The sequence below is a fragment of the Anopheles moucheti genome, chromosome 2, assembly GCF_943734755.1.
Source record: "Anopheles moucheti chromosome 2, idAnoMoucSN_F20_07, whole genome shotgun sequence".
Taxonomy (NCBI): Eukaryota; Metazoa; Arthropoda; class Insecta; order Diptera; family Culicidae; genus Anopheles; species Anopheles moucheti.
Window position 1 is genome coordinate 78,676,973 of NC_069140.1, and position 20,168 is coordinate 78,697,140.

General features: G+C 42.2%; 2 protein-coding genes across 2 annotated transcripts; one reads left to right on the forward strand and one right to left on the reverse strand.

Annotated features, from left to right (window-relative positions):
• Window positions 1-400: 400 nt before the first annotated feature.
• LOC128299057 (nascent polypeptide-associated complex subunit alpha, muscle-specific form-like) lies at window positions 401-19,395 on the forward strand. Its single transcript, XM_053034905.1, has 4 exons — window positions 401-661; window positions 14,838-15,738; window positions 15,810-16,409; window positions 17,182-19,395. The coding sequence occupies exons 2-4, from the start codon at window positions 14,855-14,857 to the stop codon at window positions 18,665-18,667; spliced, it is 2,970 nt and encodes a 989-aa protein (XP_052890865.1). The 5' UTR covers window positions 401-661; window positions 14,838-14,854; the 3' UTR covers window positions 18,668-19,395.
• On the reverse strand, window positions 8,600-9,292 carry LOC128299058 (defensin). Its single transcript, XM_053034906.1, has 2 exons — window positions 9,075-9,292; window positions 8,600-8,992 (listed from the first exon to the last, which is right to left on the reverse strand). Exons 1-2 carry the CDS (start codon window positions 9,184-9,186, stop codon window positions 8,811-8,813), a joined length of 294 nt encoding a protein of 97 aa, XP_052890866.1. The 5' UTR covers window positions 9,187-9,292; the 3' UTR covers window positions 8,600-8,810.
• Window positions 19,396-20,168: the final 773 nt, after the last annotated feature.

The following is a 20,168-nucleotide window of genomic DNA, read 5'->3' on the forward strand; positions in this document are numbered from 1 at the left end:
TCTCCACAAAGGTTATCATCGGTTCGCGGGCCCGAGCCCCAGCGCTTAGAGGCGTGTGTTAGATTTCGTTGCGCAAACCACATCACGCTGTGGAGCACCGCCACGCAAGTGACAGTGGCGGAATTCATCGGAAGAATGACGTCGGGGGACCTCGAACCAAACAGTCATCATTCTGCACCGTACCGTACAGCGCGTGGAATGCGTCCGCCCTGCCGGGTGTTGCGAGATTGTGGAGCAAACCTTCACATCGGTTGAAGAATTCGGAAGACCCAAAAAGACACACTGGTGTGTGGCATCCGTTGGAGAGATCAGTGTGGAGAGCTGGGATTAAAGTGACAAGTGCTAGTTGAAAACAGATGTACGTTGTGTTGTATCAAAGCAATCGACGATCACGGTGATGGTGAATCGGTAATCGAATTCTAGTTATCATTGGGCTTAGTAGTCCATGAAGTGTACGTCATCGCTGCTCACAAGCGTGTGTGCGAGTATGAGTTACAAGATTACTTGAGGATCCTTGAGGTGTAGTGCAAAAGTGCGTTCCAACGTGGATCGTTTCGGATTGGAAGTTAATTAAATAAGCGTATTTTGTGACACAAAGTTCGATGCTGTTCCTGCACTGGCACACGGGCAACTCTCGACAATGATCAATTAAATGGACAAGGTACGGTGCTTATGATAAGATTATCTCATTCTTCCCTTTCGCTGATTATGTCAATTGTTTTGATAACAAAGCAGCATTTACTAGTAACTCTGAATTGCCTCATGTTTGCTCACCAGTCTTCGGTATTTCGAATTCTATTTATTTTAATCTTATTCATTTCTTTTCGGAGGGGTAGAGAGACATCGATTGACGCACTGTGCGAGATGAATCCACACGTGCACGTTACTACCTTTCGAATGCGCGCGATCCTAAAACTGACGTTGGGGGTTTGTTGTTGTTGGCTCGCTTATCAGTATTTGGGCTGGGCGATGAACTATTTGCGGATCTGGAAGCTATCGTTTACGACGGGGTGTGGAATATATGTATATCGTAGCCTTTTTGCCCCTCCCTCGGGGAAGAACCCGATCCCCGCAAGGCAAGAAATTATCGATAATGTTATAAAATATAACAACTCACTCCTCGCGAACAGCGTCGTATGAGGAAACTAAAAAAGGCCCCGAATATATTGGGCCCGTTGTGCGGTGTGTAGCGGCAATAATCTGCTGCGGTATAAAAATAAGCTCTCCCAGCCCCGTACGTTTTTTTTTCTTATCAAAGAATAGAAGTATTGGCAATAAAGTTGTATGCGATCGTAGGGGAAGGAACAATCTCAGGCACCAAAGCTTTTTTATGGTGCACCATGAAAGGTGCATGAATTTTGGGTGTAGACGTAAGTTTGAAGACGTTTTGGTTTTAAATTGTTATGGAAAAATCTTTTTTTCGTAACTTTACTCACAAAATGTATCAAGTTCTATTCGTCTGCGTCTACTACTTAAACTCCTTTCTTGGGACAGGCTTAGTTCATCGAGTTCATCGGCTTTACGAGTTGGGTCGTCCGGTGTCGTTCTCATGACATGATCAGCATACGATAGTACGATAGTGAGTACGCCACACAGCTTATAGAATTCTTCATTATAATGGATCTTCCATTGTTCTTCCACACATATGAGACCACCAATCCTTCTGCGCATCTACCTCTCGAGGAGGCTTGCAGCTAAGAGGCTTTCTTCAATGTTGAGAGAGATTAATCAAAGAAGGATCAAATAGTCCATGCCTCAGAGGAGTAGGTGAGTACTTGACCCCTCAGCATGCACCACCCTTCTTGATTACCACCACGCGTTGTCGATGAATATTCGATGTTTCTGAGGCTATAAATCCCAGGAACAGAAAAAACTCATTGAAGATTGACGGAAAAGACCAGGATCAGGATCATCCCAACCGGGAAGAGAGGTATATCCTATCATCAGACGGACAGTTAAAGGGGCCATAATCGACAAACATCTTAGGATGATGGCCTACTAATTGCAAGTAGAGCTGTTTGCTTAAACGACAGTGAGATCTCAACTTTTAAAGATGTGTCTGATACATCTCTCTTAGTACGGTGGTCACATTTCTCATGGGCTAGAGCTATAAATTTGACTCAACATAGGTAAATATTAGGGCTATTTCAACAGATATCAATATCGGTATCTATTGCAGAAGGACATATTTTAATATTTTTAGAGTTCCTTCTACTGAAGAGACCTTTATATTCCCAAACATGGATGTGATGTAAATGAAGCGTTCCAGACAAAAAGGGTAGGTCTTGTAGTTGTAATGTTAATATGTATCGTTTATTTGGCAATGGAGGACAAACAGTTAAACATATGTCATTTGTGTCAAAAGCAACATTTTCATCCCCGATATACGGTCCGGGTGTATGAACTTCAGAGAAAGAAAAACAGAAATTCTCATCCAGCAATGATTGTAGTGTGTAAAATAATGAACTATTTTCTTTCATCTTCAATCATAACCCCTTTGTCTTTATAATACTCGAAGCGGCAGAGTACTGCCTTGCAAGTAATTAATAGTTTTCTTCAAAGGAAATCTAGCATTTTTGTGCATAAAATACTCTTTGAGCTATAGACACGCCAGATGTGTACATGTTTGGCTTCCGTCTATTTTTGTGTGGAGGACTTCGATGCGCACGCTGTCATGATAAGTTCATACAGCACTGTAATAATAGAGGAAATAACTGGAGGGCTAAGTTTAATCTCAGACAGACGAGCAACATGGAAAGATTCTTCACTTGTTGTTTCAAGTGAACCTGCGCACCGGTTACAATCATTGCATTGATCTTACCACAAGAAGTGCAAGTGATGCGAGTCTCGCCACGTGGTGTAATAAAAATATTACTCTTCCTGTACTGTTGTTTGATATATTCTCTATCCTCCGGATCCATGAATTTCGTCAGGAGGAGGACAAGCCCAACCCTAGTAGCGTATTCGCAAATTCGGCGTACCTTTTGATGGTAGGAAAACATGTGTTTGTGATAGCATGGGAGGAAGATGATTGCTTCTGGATGTTCCCTTCCGTCTGGTGTGTGTGGTCACGAGACACTAGGACACTAGGCGATCGTATCCGGATGTCTGCCCTACTGGAGGATGAAACAACACATCCGATCGTGTGTTGCCTGTCGGAACCAAACGCGAGTGAATTTATTTTAAGCGTTATATTGTTAATGCTGAATGGTGGTGTAGAATAATGCATCAAAAGAATGAATTTGTCCATCGAACATCAAAGGACCATCGAACAGACAGTGGAATAACATCATCGCTTCACTGTCGTTTGGAAAACTGGTCGCCAATAAACGAGCTGGTAGTGAATCCGTTCAATCTAATCGCAATCGGACAGTTTCGTACGGCTGGATGACATTTCACGTGACGTGTGTGAACCTCGCTATCGCTATCACTGAGCGAGGCGCGCGAATTAGTCCCTTAAGCCAATTCTCCCGTCGGTAATCTTATCAAGCTCTAAACCCTTAAGTTCGCGCCCCACTCACGCTGATAAGATTACGGATATGTACCGCGGTGCCAATTGCAAACCTGGCCATCCCTGCAGGTCGTATATAAACGACGGCACTACCTTCATAATGTCTTTCCTTACGAACGTTTCTACACCAGCGCCAGAGCGTCAGCGTACGACGCAACGTTACACTGCCTGCGCCGGAAGAGACATTTTGATCCGGTTTCTCGTTTTTTTATATGACACCATGAGCAAACTTTTGTTTATGATTCACCCGCTTAGTGTGGTGCTGTTTGCTTATTGCTGTACGGCGTGCAATAAACTTGTCACTCGCTTTCTCGTCTCTGTAGTCCCCATTGCACATTGTCTGTTTGTACAAAATGTTGGAATTTGTGATTTTTATTACGTTTACGGCCAGATAAGGGAAACGGCGAAAGAATAAACTTTACCAAACGCTTATTATTTGCACTTGTGTCATTGTTCTGTGACAACTTAACAGTGCGTCGATAGTTTAGTTTAGGGGTGAATTGGGTCTTAAGGTCTGATCGGTGTTGAAAAATCTATCACCAGAAGACTTCGACGACGTTTGGCATATTAAACAAGACAATAGTCCGCTAGCGATCATAAAAGTTTATTCGAAATTTGTGAGAATTACTTAAAAGAACCATGCTGAAGGATTTTACTAGAATACTAGAATAAATTTTGTAGGAACAAATTATATCAATATCCCCTTCTTCATACATGAACAACGCCTAGGCCATATTGATCAATATCTATTTTTAAACTTACAAAAGTAAGATCGTTTAGATAAGTTGAACTTCATATTTATGCTTCGGTAAGTTTGGTCAGTTGTTTTTTAAGTAGAACCATGTTGGATCACAAGAACTAACACTCCAGAGCTGTTGTAGGGAAGTTAGCTTAGGTCAGTGAGGTCAGCTATTGTGAGATAAAGATCTTCGGATGCATATTGATCACTTTCAAGAATTGAGCGAAAAAATTACCTCAGTAGCCAACGACACAATTCTAGTACTAACTGACACAATGCTGTATTTTTCTGTCAGTGCTGTCAGTTTTAATCAAATCTATACTGCTGTAGCTGACAGCTAATATTTCAGATCAAGACAATTTTTCTACTTGGCAAAAAGTCTATGATCTTGATAATGATTGCTCAGGAATATTGGAAAACAACGATCGCGAGATGGTTGTTAAATTCTGATCCTGTTACGATCAAGGGGTTTTACTAATTGACTGTTTGTTGTTTAATTTAATACTGTTCCTAGGATATTGTTCTGATTAAATTTCGTCCAAACAATATGATCTTCATAGAGGAAATGACTCCAAAATGAGAGAAGAACAGAAATGCGTAAATGAGTTGAGGCTTATTCTACTGAGAAACGAGACCTCAACTAAGCGTGTGGAGGACTCTAATGCTTTAAGCAAATTTGTATGGTTGATGGTGACAGCTTTTACCAATTTTGACAGGTGGATCCAGACGGACAGTCTTAACCAAAAGTGGATAAGATGTCCTGAAGTTGATAAAGATGCGATCCTGAATTCATGTCCTCCCCCAAACAAGCTACGATCCAGTGATCTGTTTGACACAAAGGGTGTGTGTCGAGTGAGATCAAGCAGCGCCAGCGCTTAGTTGAAAGTTAGATATAAGCGAGGAACGGAGGAAACTTTGAAAACAATTAGTGCCCTGTTTACCTGATTGTGCTATTGGATTCTTGCCAAAAAAAAAGTTGGAAAAGAGGCAACAAGATAAATAATTCCCATTGGCAAACAACATCTTGTAAACATCTATCGGTGTCCTATCAAAATATGCACCGGACGCGTGATAACGTTCGAAGGAGTCGCCTACAAGAAAAAAAAACTGTTGGTCGTACCTGTCAGGACCATTTAAAAAAAACAACAGCTCTCTAACATGTATCCTCACCTTAGTCGTCAGCAAACTGAGCTAAATCGGGTTAGGTCCTTTCTAAGCGCTCTTCCAAACAGAACTGTAACCGAAACCGTAAGGATCCTCACTCTGTACGGATCCACGCAGTAAGTTCTTGGTTCTCTCATTCTCGTATCCTAAACATACTGTACCTCGCAACGGTCATCCTCTAGCTCTTCGCCAGGATAGATTTGGTCTGCAAGCAAAGTAAACACAGAACGAACGAAATTTTCTGCCTGTTCTGGGTTTTTTTTTCGCCTGGGAAAAACTGTACCTTATTTATGCTTTAGAGCCTTAAAAAAAGAAATACCCGCGATTGGCCTTTTTGCCCTTAAAGAACTGTACCCCTGACGCGCTACCCGGCTGGTTGCGACCTTTATCAAGTGGCTCCGCACCAACTAGCGAGGTAGTATTGCTTAAGCAGTGTTGTTGGTAGGTTGTTGTGCCGTGTGCTCCGCTTGCAAAGTGAACAAAGTGCTGTGGTACAACAAGACCAAGCCGTTCTGTCAAAATAGATAGAATATAAACGACAGTAGATAAAATCTACGCCTGATCGTATCGTTATTTATGTTGTGTTAGAATATGTTGTTTTGTTTGTTAAAAGTGTTGAAACAGTTGTGTTGATTATTTTGAAGAAGATCGTAACAGGTAGCTTGATATGTTTATGTTTTCTTGTTAAATTTAACTAATTTATACTTATCACACATGCTAAATAGAGCGTTGCTGTTTATGTTATGTTGGTCTTATTGCTATTATATAAGCTATCACTGTTGAATTATTATGATTTTTTCAAGAAAAGGGATCATAATAAAACGGATCCTGCGTTGTACCATCCGCAGTACGATTGTATTAGATCGTGCTGAAATAAATCTTTCATGCCTGTTTCACATCATTTCATACGTAACTAGCAAGGGCACCAAGCGAATGATCATTTTTCTGGAGTTCACTTGCGTATCGAATGAAGATTGGTCAATGCATCCTTGAGATCCCAACCACTTGTGGCCTTTCCCAGTACATATTACAACCAGATGTCGGGTTAAATGAGGTTGAGAGACATAAAAACATAGCGCAAAAGGGATGTGAAGTGTGAAACGATGGCCAGACACGGTTGGTAGGGTATTGTGTGACAGTGAAGTGATTGAGAAAAGAAGTCCTTAGGGTGGGCAGTAACATGTATGCGACTTTAGAATATGACTTCATTGCACCCCACACGTAGTGTGTCTGTGGTGGTGATGAAATGAAACGTTGATCGTGTTATGTTGTGACTTTGAGTGTTACACTTTGTGTCGGCGTGTCAGTATGCAGCTATAAAGGAACTTGGGACTGTGAACAGAATGTCCTTTGCTTGGGTTTATGATTTATTCTTCAATAATTAAATTCATGGTCTGGTTAGGTCGCGGCCTTTTACAACAAAATCCTTAAAAATGTATAAACTCCGTATAAACTTGGAATCATTACTTAAAATTTAGAAGATATAGACGAAAAGTTTTCACCACCCTGTAAGATTTACTGGAATAAATATAATTCTAAAAAGGTCCTGCCATTTCTGCCTTTCTAAGACTATTATTTACCCTTTGCTGGATAGTCAGCTGGCGCACGGGGGATTGGTCCGGATGGGATTTATGACCGATCCAGTCGTGTGAAAACCGTCACCGATATCAATACACCACCGGGCCGCCCTGAAATTAGAAATCATAGGACCTATTTAATATTTCTTTTCACGTTGTAAGCTTTGAACAGTAAGTCCTGTGTGATCATTGGATGATCTTTAGTATGATCATTGGATTGCTCATCACATAGATATCTTGTTCATCAAGATCAATTCTGATCTCAAATAGCCTGGGTGAAAAGGATCGGCTTCAGATCACCTTTTTAAAGCTTAGATCGCAACAGATCCACCTATCCACCTCCATCAGCATTTTCGAGAGCCTATGAGTCCTTCTTCTGCGCTTGTGGTCTCAGAACACTCCGAATGCAGTAGATCATAACTTATTTAAGTTACCTATATGTACAATAAGTCATTAAATAATTGGCAAATATTTAAAGTTAAATTAATAACAACTAAGTAGGTGTTTGTAGACAGTATATCGAGGATACTTAACACGTACCTTGCATACCTTTAGGCGTTTACTTCCAGAGGTATCTCAATACAAAATAATCTCAATACAGTTTAAAAAAGGGTCAAGACGATAATCAAAATATGCTGAGTAAAATTACCTAATAGATAGTTACCTATTAGTAAAAATCTATTAGTTTATTAATTGTTGTTAATTAAATTAAAATGTTCAATTTTTGATAATTCTTGCAAAAGAATCTTAACGAAGTGGATTCATAATTGTGTTCAAAACAAAGTTAAAATGATGTTAATTATCGTAATAGGTTTAATTAGCTCTACAACCAAACTTACAGACGAACCAATTATGTATCAGTTAAGAAAGTTGTAAGAAAGGTAACAAACGTCATTAAGTCAGTTTAATGCAAAAAATAAAACATGAGAAGCTCTCATCCTAAAACCAATTTTCAAAGGACACAAATACGATGCTTTGAAAGCATAAATCGAACATTCCATGCTAAATCCCAAAAGACGGCACACTTTCCTCTTATCCCTTCCGAAATCCGTTGCATTAACTACTTCCCTTTGGTTGCACATACAATTACCACACATCAAATTACAGACATTCTTTTTTTTATGTTGGCAGTTACATTCACCCTACAACAAATCGTATAAACAAATGTGCCTTTCTGTTCTTTTGCTGCTCCACAATGCGACGCTTTGTGTGAGTGCGTCACTCATCCAGCATCCTCACGGTACACAAAGAATGCACGCCCGTCAGCTTACGTCCAGCGGTCCGCGTACTCAAATAATGCGCGTAATGTGAAGTTACAGTTCCCAATTATAATTTATGGCTCACATTGCCTTAGGAATCGATATTTGAAGAGTCGTGGAATGGAACTTGAGGAACCGGGCTCAAAAGGAAACAAAGAACGACAGTGACGAAGACGCGTTGGGAAGCGGTTCGATGCGCAGTTTTACGCTTCTTAATTGTTACAAACTTTGAGCGAGTTATTTATATTACATTGTTAGCTGGAACGGCCATAAAACCCTGATGTACATAGATTTTAGTTAGTCGCGGCTATAGTGCGACAGGGGAAAAGGCTTCACATGTTTGCGGTGGTACGTTTACAACACGTTTGCGACGTTTTTATTTCTCCGATACGAAACTTAAATTTTAATTGCTATGGACAATTTTTGGTGCTACTCTACGCGCTTGGATGGTTGAATGGTGTATGTGATCGCCTCTTGAAGGAACTTGGAACCGTTTAGTGTCGTGGGATTCTCACAATATCCCGCGTGGGCGCATGGGAAGTTTCGCCTTGTCGAGGGGTTTAGTTGCGGCACACGCAGACGGCCTTGCTGTTGCAGTATCCGCCCCGGTAGCGGCGGGCGATGCAGTGAGCGGCACAAAGGCTGCTGCCAACACCGAACCCGCTGGCCAGATCGCAGGTTGCCCGTTTGGCCCGAAGGTTCTCGACCGCCGCATGATGCGTCTCCTCGGGCAGCTCATCCACTGCGGAAAGGGCACAGGGATCGTATAAGGAATCGTAAATGTTTGTCCGAAGGAGGAGATGCACGGTAATCAAATTACTTACGGAGAGTATTCAAACTGGCAAGATGCTCCTCGGGAGCTGCCTGAACGCTCGTATTGGCCAGTGCCGCCAGGACGACCACGACGACGGTACAGATGATCGTTGCACACTTCATGATGTTTTGATGGGTTTTGGGTGATCTTCAATCGATCGTACACCGGGAAAAGTTGTTCTCTAGGTTGTTCTCGGTTGAACTGCCGAACTGCTTGTGATTGATCTCAGCAGCATCGAAAGAGCTTTTATACATTTGTTTACGCTCTACAGCGCTTCCTACCGCAGAAGCGTGAATCCCCGATCGAGCGAAAACATTTGCGTCTTCGCGTTCGGTTCGTTTTTCCCACACCGAGGGGATGCACCGGCCCATGCGAACGGTAAAGCGCATTTACATTACCACAGGGCGTCGTCGTCGTAGCCGTTCGTTCAGTTTCCTTGTAAAATCATTATCAATCATTGCCGGTACTGTTAGAGGGGGCTGTAATGTTTGGTTTTGTAAAATGTGCTTTCGTTGTTAAATTAATTTGCACCACTCGTCGGTGTGATCGGCTGCGTGAACCTCCCGTTCAATATCCGATGAGTTATTTGTCCTTAGACAACTCGTCCTTTGATTTGCGATAACATGAGCGATAAACATACTCCCGCGGAGACAAAGCAAATGTCAACGGGTTGAGATAACGGAGGGGAGGTTATTATCATTTAGTATAGTTACTTTGCAATCTTGAAATATTGCAACTTTGGTTTTTTTGTTCTCAATCAAACTGGATTATAAGCTGTTTTTTTTTGTTTAAAATTTTGTTCCAATTATGTGACTTTTTCACTTTTAAACATTGCATTATGAGTGTTAGCGTCTATATAATAATATGAAACAGTATTGATTTCATTTTATGTAAATTAAATTACTTTTTCTTTAGAAAAAAACAACAAACTTACAGCTCTATGTTAAAGAATTTGCTTGGTTAATGATTAGGAATTAAATTAATTAATTTGAATCAGTTGTTTTTACACATTTTAACTAATAATGTGCTTAAAACAAATGTATCAAATATTCCCTTTTGTAAGTTTCTTTTATTTTAGTAACATTTTAACTATTTATCTTCGAAATTTTGAGCATATAGCGTAATTAGCATGGTAAATCAAATCGGGAGCTACTGTTCTTCACCGCCAAAGACAAATTTGATGTCCAAATGAGTTAGGGTAACAGAATCCTTCAAAGTTTGCCATGATACCATGAAGAAATGCATGATTAATTGGCTCATGCGTTTAAACAAAGTAATGCGCGTTCGTTAGTTCCTTCATTAATTCATTACTACAGAGACCTCAAGATCTCACGGAAGATCTCAACAAATGTTATTAATTCTACAAACCATATGATCTTCTGCCATGATCTAATCTCATGTAATTATTTGTTGTTTTTCCTGGAGTGATGCGAAAGCAAGTAGTTCGCTTTTTTTACCCATGTACATAAATCTCCCAAACGCACTAGAATCAAGGCTTACCTAATATACTATGATATTATGAAGCAGGCCTAGTATCTCTGGAATTATCCCTAGGAGCTTAAATCTTAATCAAACAAGAAATGAATTTTAGTACACAAAACTACAGCCAGATGCCAAAACCTGATGAGTGGTGTCAAGCGTGTGGTATATGGTATAGAACAGGGGTCTCCAAACTACGGTCTGCGGGGCGCATGTAGCCCTCGAGAGACTCCTGCTTCTTTGTAAATGGCCCGCAAGTTAAAGAGAGAAGAGTCCCCTAGTATAGAAGATAAATTTGCCATAAGCTTACTTAAGGGTTATATTTTATTGCCTGAAAGTTTGAAAACCATCGCTCAACTGGTTGATTCTACGAAGTTTCTACCGTTCCAAGCTGGGAGTTTTGTCACAGGTGCCATAAGTGGAATATATTGACGTGTTTGGTGTCGCTCATAATATAATGAGTGCAAGTTGATCCTACTGTAGGTAAAAATGGGAATTCGAAATTCAAAGAATGATCTTGAGAATCAAAATCAGAAGATCGTGCAGTTCATAAAGATCATGCTTGTTTTGAAGGAACCATCCGTTTAATTTTCCTTCCACATCTCCCTCGTTGATGCGGTTCAGTCTGTCTATTGATAATGCCCATGTCTTCGAGGTGTATGTTAGTTCTACCATCATACGTTTGCCTCACACAGTACAGTACTGGTGTTTTGAGTGGAGAAGTTCCCTCAAGATGCCATTTGATTGAAGGAGGGTTATAAAAATATGTTCGTTGATGGTTTTGAAGAGAGTCGCGAGGTTTCCGATAGGTGACTTAAGCTCATAGAGATCCAGCAAGTTGGGTTTAGCTAGTTGTCTAACACTCGTACAAAGCATGATAACAAGGCACGCTCGTCTAAAAATGTATAATGTTACAGACGACTTTAATAATGCGATCCACGCGTTTAGTTTGAACATAACCACTGTCTCAACCCAATTTGAGCTATGGATTTCATATTTCAGCCTTTCACACGTCATGATCAATTCCACCCTGATCGTTCTTCACGAGGAATGATTATCCAGCAGGCAATTGGAGTCGAGGAAAACCATAATTGAGTAGAGCATATCTTGAAGGTTGTAGTCGTCAGAATTACCATAGAAACCAACAAATATGACTTACGAAGAACGCTGTATGAGTGTTTGATTTTCATCAAGGCATCCTTGCTATTGCCCCCAATCCAACTCACTATTGAGACAGGGGTAGCTAGAGAACGATTGTTAAACCTCTAAGCAGCTAAAATATGTTTGCTTATTGAATAAAACCACCCCAGTCTCAGTTACCTTTGAGTCAACAGTCTCAAATCGCATCAAATCATAATTCGCCCTCCCCATTTCGCCAGATGTACAAAAGAATAAATAGTACAACTCCATTTCTTTTCTTTGTTTTGGAATTGTTCTATGGTGAACTAACAGCCAAACACGAGATGCGCACATTATCAACTGTGGACAACTGCATTTGTGTTGTTGCTGATGTTGTTGCGCAATTCATTTGTGTTGCTGTACGTACGATCGATTCTCGAGTGCACACTTCACTGTCAATCACAGGGCACCCTGCAAAAGTGTCCCCCCCCCCCCCACTTGACCCGTGTGTTTGCTTTATGTAATGGATTGTGATATTACTCTACCGGTTTGTAACGATACCATCATGTACCGCATTATGTTCGATTAATAATCAGTTAAACGATGGGCTCAAAATAACTGCGACTCCCCCCGATTGATTAGAATCGCTGCACCACCCAGCACTACTGGTGCATATTTAAATCGGGATGTTCGAATGCGTTTCTGTCTGCGGAACCATTTTTAATTTTGTATCGAAAAGATGGTTAATAATTCTACCAAAAAACCGCAACCAGAAACCAAAGGCTTTATTAGTAGAATAGAATACGTCGTAGAATTAACCACAGCACGCGGACACACTGGGTCATCATACGAGTCCCTCTCCCCGGTCCCGGTGTGTTGCATCCGGATAATAATAATAATAATTTACCATAGCTCCCTGTCCACTACAGCGGCAGGGTTGAGGCTGGTCAGGACCCACATATGGTAAAGCACACGCTGTTACGGTGGCGTGTTCAATCTCTTCTCTCCTTTGGGTTGGAGCACACACTCCAACGTGGGGACAATTATCCTATTTTACCGCTCGTTTAGCCCGGGCAGGGGCGGTGTATGTGGCAGCCGTTCTAATGTTCTGACGTGGCGCAATGCCGCTGGTGGTTTGTGTTCTCCCCGTTGGCAATCATCTAAAGGACACGTCGGTTTCGACCGTACGGACCAACAGCACGCGCGTAGATCAATATGAAGCGCGAAACAGTTCGCCTCGTGCTGTGTCCGTACTTGCGAGGTGTGTGCCGGGTTGGATCGGTTTGTCCTAATCTTTACGCCATCCGTCCTTTAACAGGTGTTTAGAAGAGGTGCTATAATAGTTGGGGGTGAACACGTGATATAGACTGTTCCGGAATTGTGTGAGCTGCTGAGAGTGTAGTTACACGATTTATCGAACAAGGTTTCATAATATTGTAAACAATTGTAAGACTGATTGAAGATATTTACTTCAACCTTTGCAAGGTGTGTACTGATGTCTTTCTTATAGTTTTATCTTTTAATGTGTGACTTATGGAAAAAAGGCCCATGTTAAGGTACAACATGCAAAAGTTTAGGGCGAAATCGTTGGCACCATGGTAGTGATGTCAATTCGATTGGTAATCATCCACAGGACCAATTTTCCAGTTCTTTGCTGAGCTCCGGAACAGATCTAACGAGGTTGTTAGGCGAGAAAATAAAAACTTTAAATCAGGGAAATTATCGTGCCTCCTGGTATCCTGGTTTAGCATTATCGTGAAAATTTAACTAAATCCCACAAAATCGGAACCTTGATTAGCCGAAATCCCATTGGCTTATTTATGGGTTACCCTTTAATAAAGCAACACTCCCATCCCTGCTGTCGGTATGAAGTAACTGGACAAAAATAGACCACGCCGAAGCTGCTGTGGGGCTTGGAAGGATAAACAAACGTAACATCCACCAGACGAAGCACGATTTGGCACAGCCCCCTATCTTATCGCGTGCTGCATTTATCCGGGACGCTTAACGCTTCTGGCTAATCGTTAATCGTTCTGCTTCCAGATAGATAAACTGCCTTCCAGCAGATAGTCTATGTATAGCTTCATACCGGTGCGTTTTGCTGCACAACCACCCAAGCCCAATTCGAAGCTGGACCTTCATTTTATTTTTTGTTGAGGTCCATACGGTTTTGATTTATCGGAAATCATCAAACGGTGCAGTGTTTCCTATATGTCACCAGACAGGACAGTCGATCGACTGTGGTGCTGCTGGTGGAGGTGGTGGTTCTCAGCCGACTCTTGCTGGACCTCAATTATCCTACATGAGTTTACCAGGAGCACCCTTTAATGATGGTCAGATGGACGGTGGGGGGAGGTAAAAAGGTTCAAGTGGAAGTGTGAAGATTGTGTGTTGAAATTTTTATTTCTTTATGGAGAATTTAAAATCACAAGACAAGACAAGTGAGCTGCAAATCATGTCCGATTCATATTTAATGATGATGATTGATGTGATACAGACCGATGACGTTGTTTTGAGCAACGAACTAATGCGGTGCGAACTAATGAATCTTTCACGAAGAGTTATCGACATATATCAGATTTATTCTCAAGTTATGAACCTTGAGGGATTAATAGATTTCCAAAGATTAAATTTCCAAAGGGAATTTCCAAAGAGTTAAAGAGTCGCTGGAGATTCATTGTGATGTTCTAGGGATTTTATGAAACTTTGAAAAATAAACATGAATTGCTAGAGTTTAATGAGTCTCTGAAAACCCTGCATCAATTTCTAAAGATGTTTAAATCTCTAAATATTCAACTGGAATTTCTTGAAAGAAATTCTTATTCCTTGTAAAGATTCTTGAATACCTGAAGATTCAATTTCATTTTCTAAAGAATTAAGAAGCTCAAAATATCAAAGATGAATCTCTGAGGATCCAATATTAAAATCCGCAGGCTCAAGAACCCTCAACAATTCACGTATTTACGTAATAGAACATTTATTTTTCTTCAGAATTTCAGGGTTCGTTAGAGATTCTGGAGTTAGAGATTAAGAGTCATTCATTCGATAGAATTCAAATTCATGAATCTGAATCAGATTTATCCAAAAACTGGAATAACACGTTAGCAATCACATGTTAAAATTATGATTTGCATCTAATTGAACTCTCTCTTTTTGTATTTTCGTTTATCCACAGATCTAGAGTAAAAAATTATGCGTAAAAAGTTCGTCCAGACGCTGGCAGCCCAGCAGCTAGAACTTTCCAGCCACATACGAACGCACGATATGGAGCTAGAAAAGGAGTCGTCGGCCCGTGCACAGCGTACGCAGTCCGGCAGCGGGCCGGAAGATGTGATCGAAATCATGGATGACGATCAGGAGGTGGAATTGATGATGGAACGGCACAGGAAGTACCATCCACGGAAGTACGTGAACCTGCAGCAACCGACGTCCAAGGTGTATTACGACAAGATCGATGCGGTAAACACATCACCCGCGTTGGACAGAGAGGATCGCGATATGGAGGAGGAAGACGAGGGTAAGCTGGTGGTGATCGATTGTGCGAAGGACGGCCCCCAAACCAAGGAACCCAACAATAACAGTGCCAACGCGCCGAATGGAAATTACCCGACGCTCGACAGCAATGGTGAACTGGCCGGTCCTATCAGCCTGCCCCCGAAACCGAAAGACTCGCCATCGGATCGCACAAAGTCCGACGATCAGCAAACCGCTGCATCCGGCTACAGTTGGCATGTGCCGCAGAGTGGTGGGAAACATGCTGAGCTAAGGCAGCACATTCTTAAGCAAAGGGAAAAGATGTTGCACTCGCGACCGGACACACCGGCACCGGTTATGTTCCAGAAGCAACCGCCGCAGCCGTATGGTTCACCGAACTATCAACGTTCCCAACGAGCGCATCCTTACGAGCGGCAAACGAGCGGTTCCTCCAGCACGACTTCAACGCCCTGCTACAGTACGCCACTGCTGCATGATGGGAGAAACACTGCCATACCACATCCACGTGCTTCACAACCGCAGGGATCACCAACGGTTGGTGGAATCCAGTCCGGGATTAGTTTAGGTGCCGGAGAAGGCAGGTAAGTGTGTGTTGGGATCGCCATCTATCTCCCTAACTCGTCACTTAATTGTATTTCTAACCATATTGCAGAAAATCAGCGTTCTCAACGCCCCAGGAAAAGCGACACCACGATGCGATTATGATGCCGCCGCCGCCGACACTCACCGGAATGCCCGGATCGGCTAGCAGTGTCGCTATAGCACCACGCACACCCTTCTACCATCCGTACGTGCCTCCGTACCATTATTCGGCGTACGGTGCCACCACACCGAGCGCTAGCACCTACCACACGCTGGAAGAATGGTACCGGGCGGGCTATCCTCCACCGCATCTGCTATCACCTACCGAGCTCCAATACTACTACCACTGCTATCTGAGCAAGATCGTCTTTTCCGCTCCCGGGTATCATCCGCACGATCAACACTACCGGGACTATTCGTCGCTGGCAATGACACCCGGGACCGGTACCGCTTACTATCCACCGCCACAGTACGGATTCGCTAAACCTGCTGCCAACAGTGCTGTGGTTGTTGCTCCTACTACCAATGTTGCTGCTCCTTCTTCTGCTGCTGGTGCGGATCCAGCCGTCGGTGGTGGTGTGAAAACCGTTCCTTCTGCATATCCTGCACATCAACCGATCGATTTTTCACCGTACAACAATGACCGCAATGTACCATCACTGAGTGCTGGGTAAGTGTTTGCTTACTTGCGAGAATGATCAAGTAATGTTCGCTTTCTGTATAACTGAAAAGTATTCGTAGTAGTCTGTATTACTTTCATTGCAAATAGGGATTTATCATTATTAGGTTTTTTTCATTAGTTTCATTAGATTAATGAATATGCATTTATGCGTTTTCTTGATTAGCTTCTAATTCTTAATATAACCTTAAAAATTATTTCTATTAAATGCTGTTTACTTGCCTGATTTTGTTGAAGATTAATAGCGACATTCAATCCAATATTTATTCAAAAACATAACATTTTTGATCATAATTGTTTCAATATAATTAATGTGCACATAATACGGCAAAGAGCCGTTGTAACTGTAACATAAACAAATAAACTAGTAATATGCATGAATTAACATGGTTGTACGGGAATGATAAAGTTTGATTCATTTAATTATAACCCCAAACAACTTATAAACCATGCTTTAAATTATGCTGTAAACATCGTGCCGCTGTACGAATGCGGCACCGCAAGCAAATGCGCTTAGCATATGTACTGCGGGTTGCATACATTGCAGGGGATTTCTTTGCACAGTGGGCTAGTGTGAAAAGTGAACGTTTCATAATTTAAAAAATGTTATTCCTGTAATTACAATTATAAAAAAATATTAAAATTAGAGCTTATCTAGAATACTAATACAGCAAACAAATGTGTGATGAATTGGTTAAAAAATATAATAATATAAAATATGACGGAAAAAGATTGTTAATGTATGTTTTTTTTTCTTTTGCAGTTTTCTTCCTACAACGTTGCCATCCGCAACGGCGGAAACAATGACGGAACCACGTGTTTCGCTACAGCAGCAACCGTCCCATACAGCCTCTTACTCATCTGTTTCGTCGACTCTATTGCACTACACGGCACCACAAGCGGAAGCAATACGTCCTACGGTTATTAGTAGTACAGCAGCAGCAGCAGCAGCAACACAACCCGCCAAAAAGTCACCAACTGCTGCCCAGACGTCTTCGTTAATGTCACCTCCAGCGTCGACTACTATGCCGCCACCACAACCGCCAGCGAACCCATCACCGGTGGTACCGTCATCTACTACACCTCTATCGTCTGCTCTGCTGTCACCTACTACATCTCTACCGTCCTCTATGCTGTCACCTTCAAGCATGCCGTCGCCCACCAGACATCCAGCACCACCACCCAGTATGCCATCACTGTCATCGACTTTGCCTTTGTCACCAAAAAGCCAACCGACTGCTAGTACGCCAACTACCACCATGTCTGCCCCAACACCGTACCTCTCTCCATCCAGTATGATGCCACCGCCCAGCAGACATCCACCGCCCAGTATGCCATCGCTTTCCTCTACTATGCCACCACCAGCCCCACCAAGCGCAACATCACCACGACGTACTCTTTCGGACATGCCGAAACTCCCACCACCACCTTCCTTATCCTCACCGACGGGTGCTCTCCGGAACGAAAGAACAGACCCACGTGCAGATTTACCGCCCTCTGTCGGGAAATTCGATACAAAGCTCAACAAAAACCCGATGAGTGATGTCCGCTCGGATTCCACCTCCAAAGTGATGGAATCTAATGATCCAAGTGCCATGAAACATTCGAAAAGATTCATCTCAAACAAACTACCAGGAAACTTTGGTAGCAGATATGAACGGCCCACGCCACCACCACCACCACCGCCACCACCATCCACACCGAAACGTCGAGGTCGAGGTCGTCCTCCAGCGGCATCACACAACAAAGCACCATCCCAGAGGACATCATCACCTCAACCATCGGGACCGGCTGTCTCACCAGCGAACCACACGGGCGAACGTAACATTGGCGCGCTGTTGCAGCAAATGCGCCGGGAGATGATGTCATTTCTGCAACAGCGCCGTTCCGACATCATTAGCACGATGCGCATTTACACGATCGGGCGCATCGATTTCGGTGGCTTTCTGGTGGAGATGAAACGGCACAGTGTCACGTACCGGGACTTTATGCACGTCGCCTTCACGCTGATGCGCCGCTGCGGGTACGGTGGGTTCGCGATGGAACCGCCGGCCGAGCTCGATTATCGGTGGAAGAATCCGCCGCAGGAGTTTGCCGATTACTTTGCGAAGAACGAACATTGCAGCAAACAGTTCGTGGCGGATAACTTTGACTTTCTGCTGCTGATCGTGGACAATCTGCTGCAGCAGTACTTCGAACCGATGGAGTTCTTTCTGCTGACGTACGTTTTGGGGTTGCGGGCTAAGTAAAGGCGTCCCGGGTGTATCGTCCCCGGGGAGGTAGGGAGAGAGAATCAAACAAGACAAGCGAGAAGTTGGAAGTGAAGGGACATTAGCGATAAGCGAGTTAGGCAATCGCGCAAAGTGCGCGATTGGTTTTAAAAATAGGGATTAAACATTAAGCTTCTGTTTGACTTACGTTTGACACTACTCTACATACAATGTTACTACTTAGTCTTGCTGCAATGCATCGAACGCACTCATGGAGGCTCGAACTATCGAATAATACCTAACATCCAGTCCCTCAACAAGACCCTCCTTGAAACGTAGCTCTCTTCTTAATAGTTTCTTTTCGGTCCCTTACAATTTAAACGTAATTAAGTGTGCATTATTCTAACAGTGCCTTCATAATTTGGCGTGTAGTGCAATGGTTTTACTCCAATCAGAACGTGTTAAACTAGAAAACTTAACTATGGTTTTCAAGACTACCCTTATTCGTAATTTTATTTTTTTTCTGTGCTATTCCTCCAAAGGAACGCTTTTAAAATTGGCTACCAAAGTCATGTAGTACTAAGCAAAAAATTAAATACACCATACAACTAATATTTAAACCCTCTTTATATTTGGTAAGTGTTTTGGCGTGATGTTCGGTGGGGTTTAAATTATTTTGATTGTAAGTTAAGTTAAGTAACAAGCCATAAGTGAACGTGTGTTAGTAATAGAAAGTGGAAAATAAAAGATAAGTTTTATATATAATATTTTGATGGTTTGTTTTCAAATTTATGTAGTCCAATGATTCCGCTTTGCAAATAGTTTAAAGCGTAAAACGAAATGATTTAAGTATGATGACATGGTTGCAAAGTAAAGAAGTGAGTAGAAAGAAAGAAAACCAACTGGTGATCGTCAAAGAAGACAACATGCATCCTTCCTTGTGGGAAGGACCAAATCCAAATGCAAAATGCTCAGCAATTTGGATAAGAAGATTGGCACTGGCACTGAATAGCATGCAGCAACTAACCATGTTTACGTTTATTTACTTTCATAGTTAGTTGTCAGTGATAACAAGGCAAGGCACAAACCCATATATACCCATAAATTCAATTTCTTTGGTGTCCGAAATGTAATAATTAAGGTTTATAAAAGAACATTCCTTCCGCATTCCTATCAAACGTATTAGAGTGAAGGGGGAAAAGGCAAAACGGATCCTGCATCTCTTTCGTATTTTGCGCCGATCCGTCCGTCGAAAACGCTCAGAAACGATGGAAATTTTGGTTTCTGACACCAAGAGAGCATGATCAACGAAGAGATAGCACAAATTTCCGTACCACGTGGTATCATTTCATCTAGCTGTACCCTTCCCTCTACTGATCATAGCGCTTGATCCGTCAACTGATCTTTCATCTCTTTCCGTTCGTCCAAACAGCACAGTGCGTACCATAACTGTACAGAAGTTTATTTTTATGGAAATAACAATATGGAATATTTATGGAATATATTTATATATGGAATCCTTTAAAACCCTCGGACATTC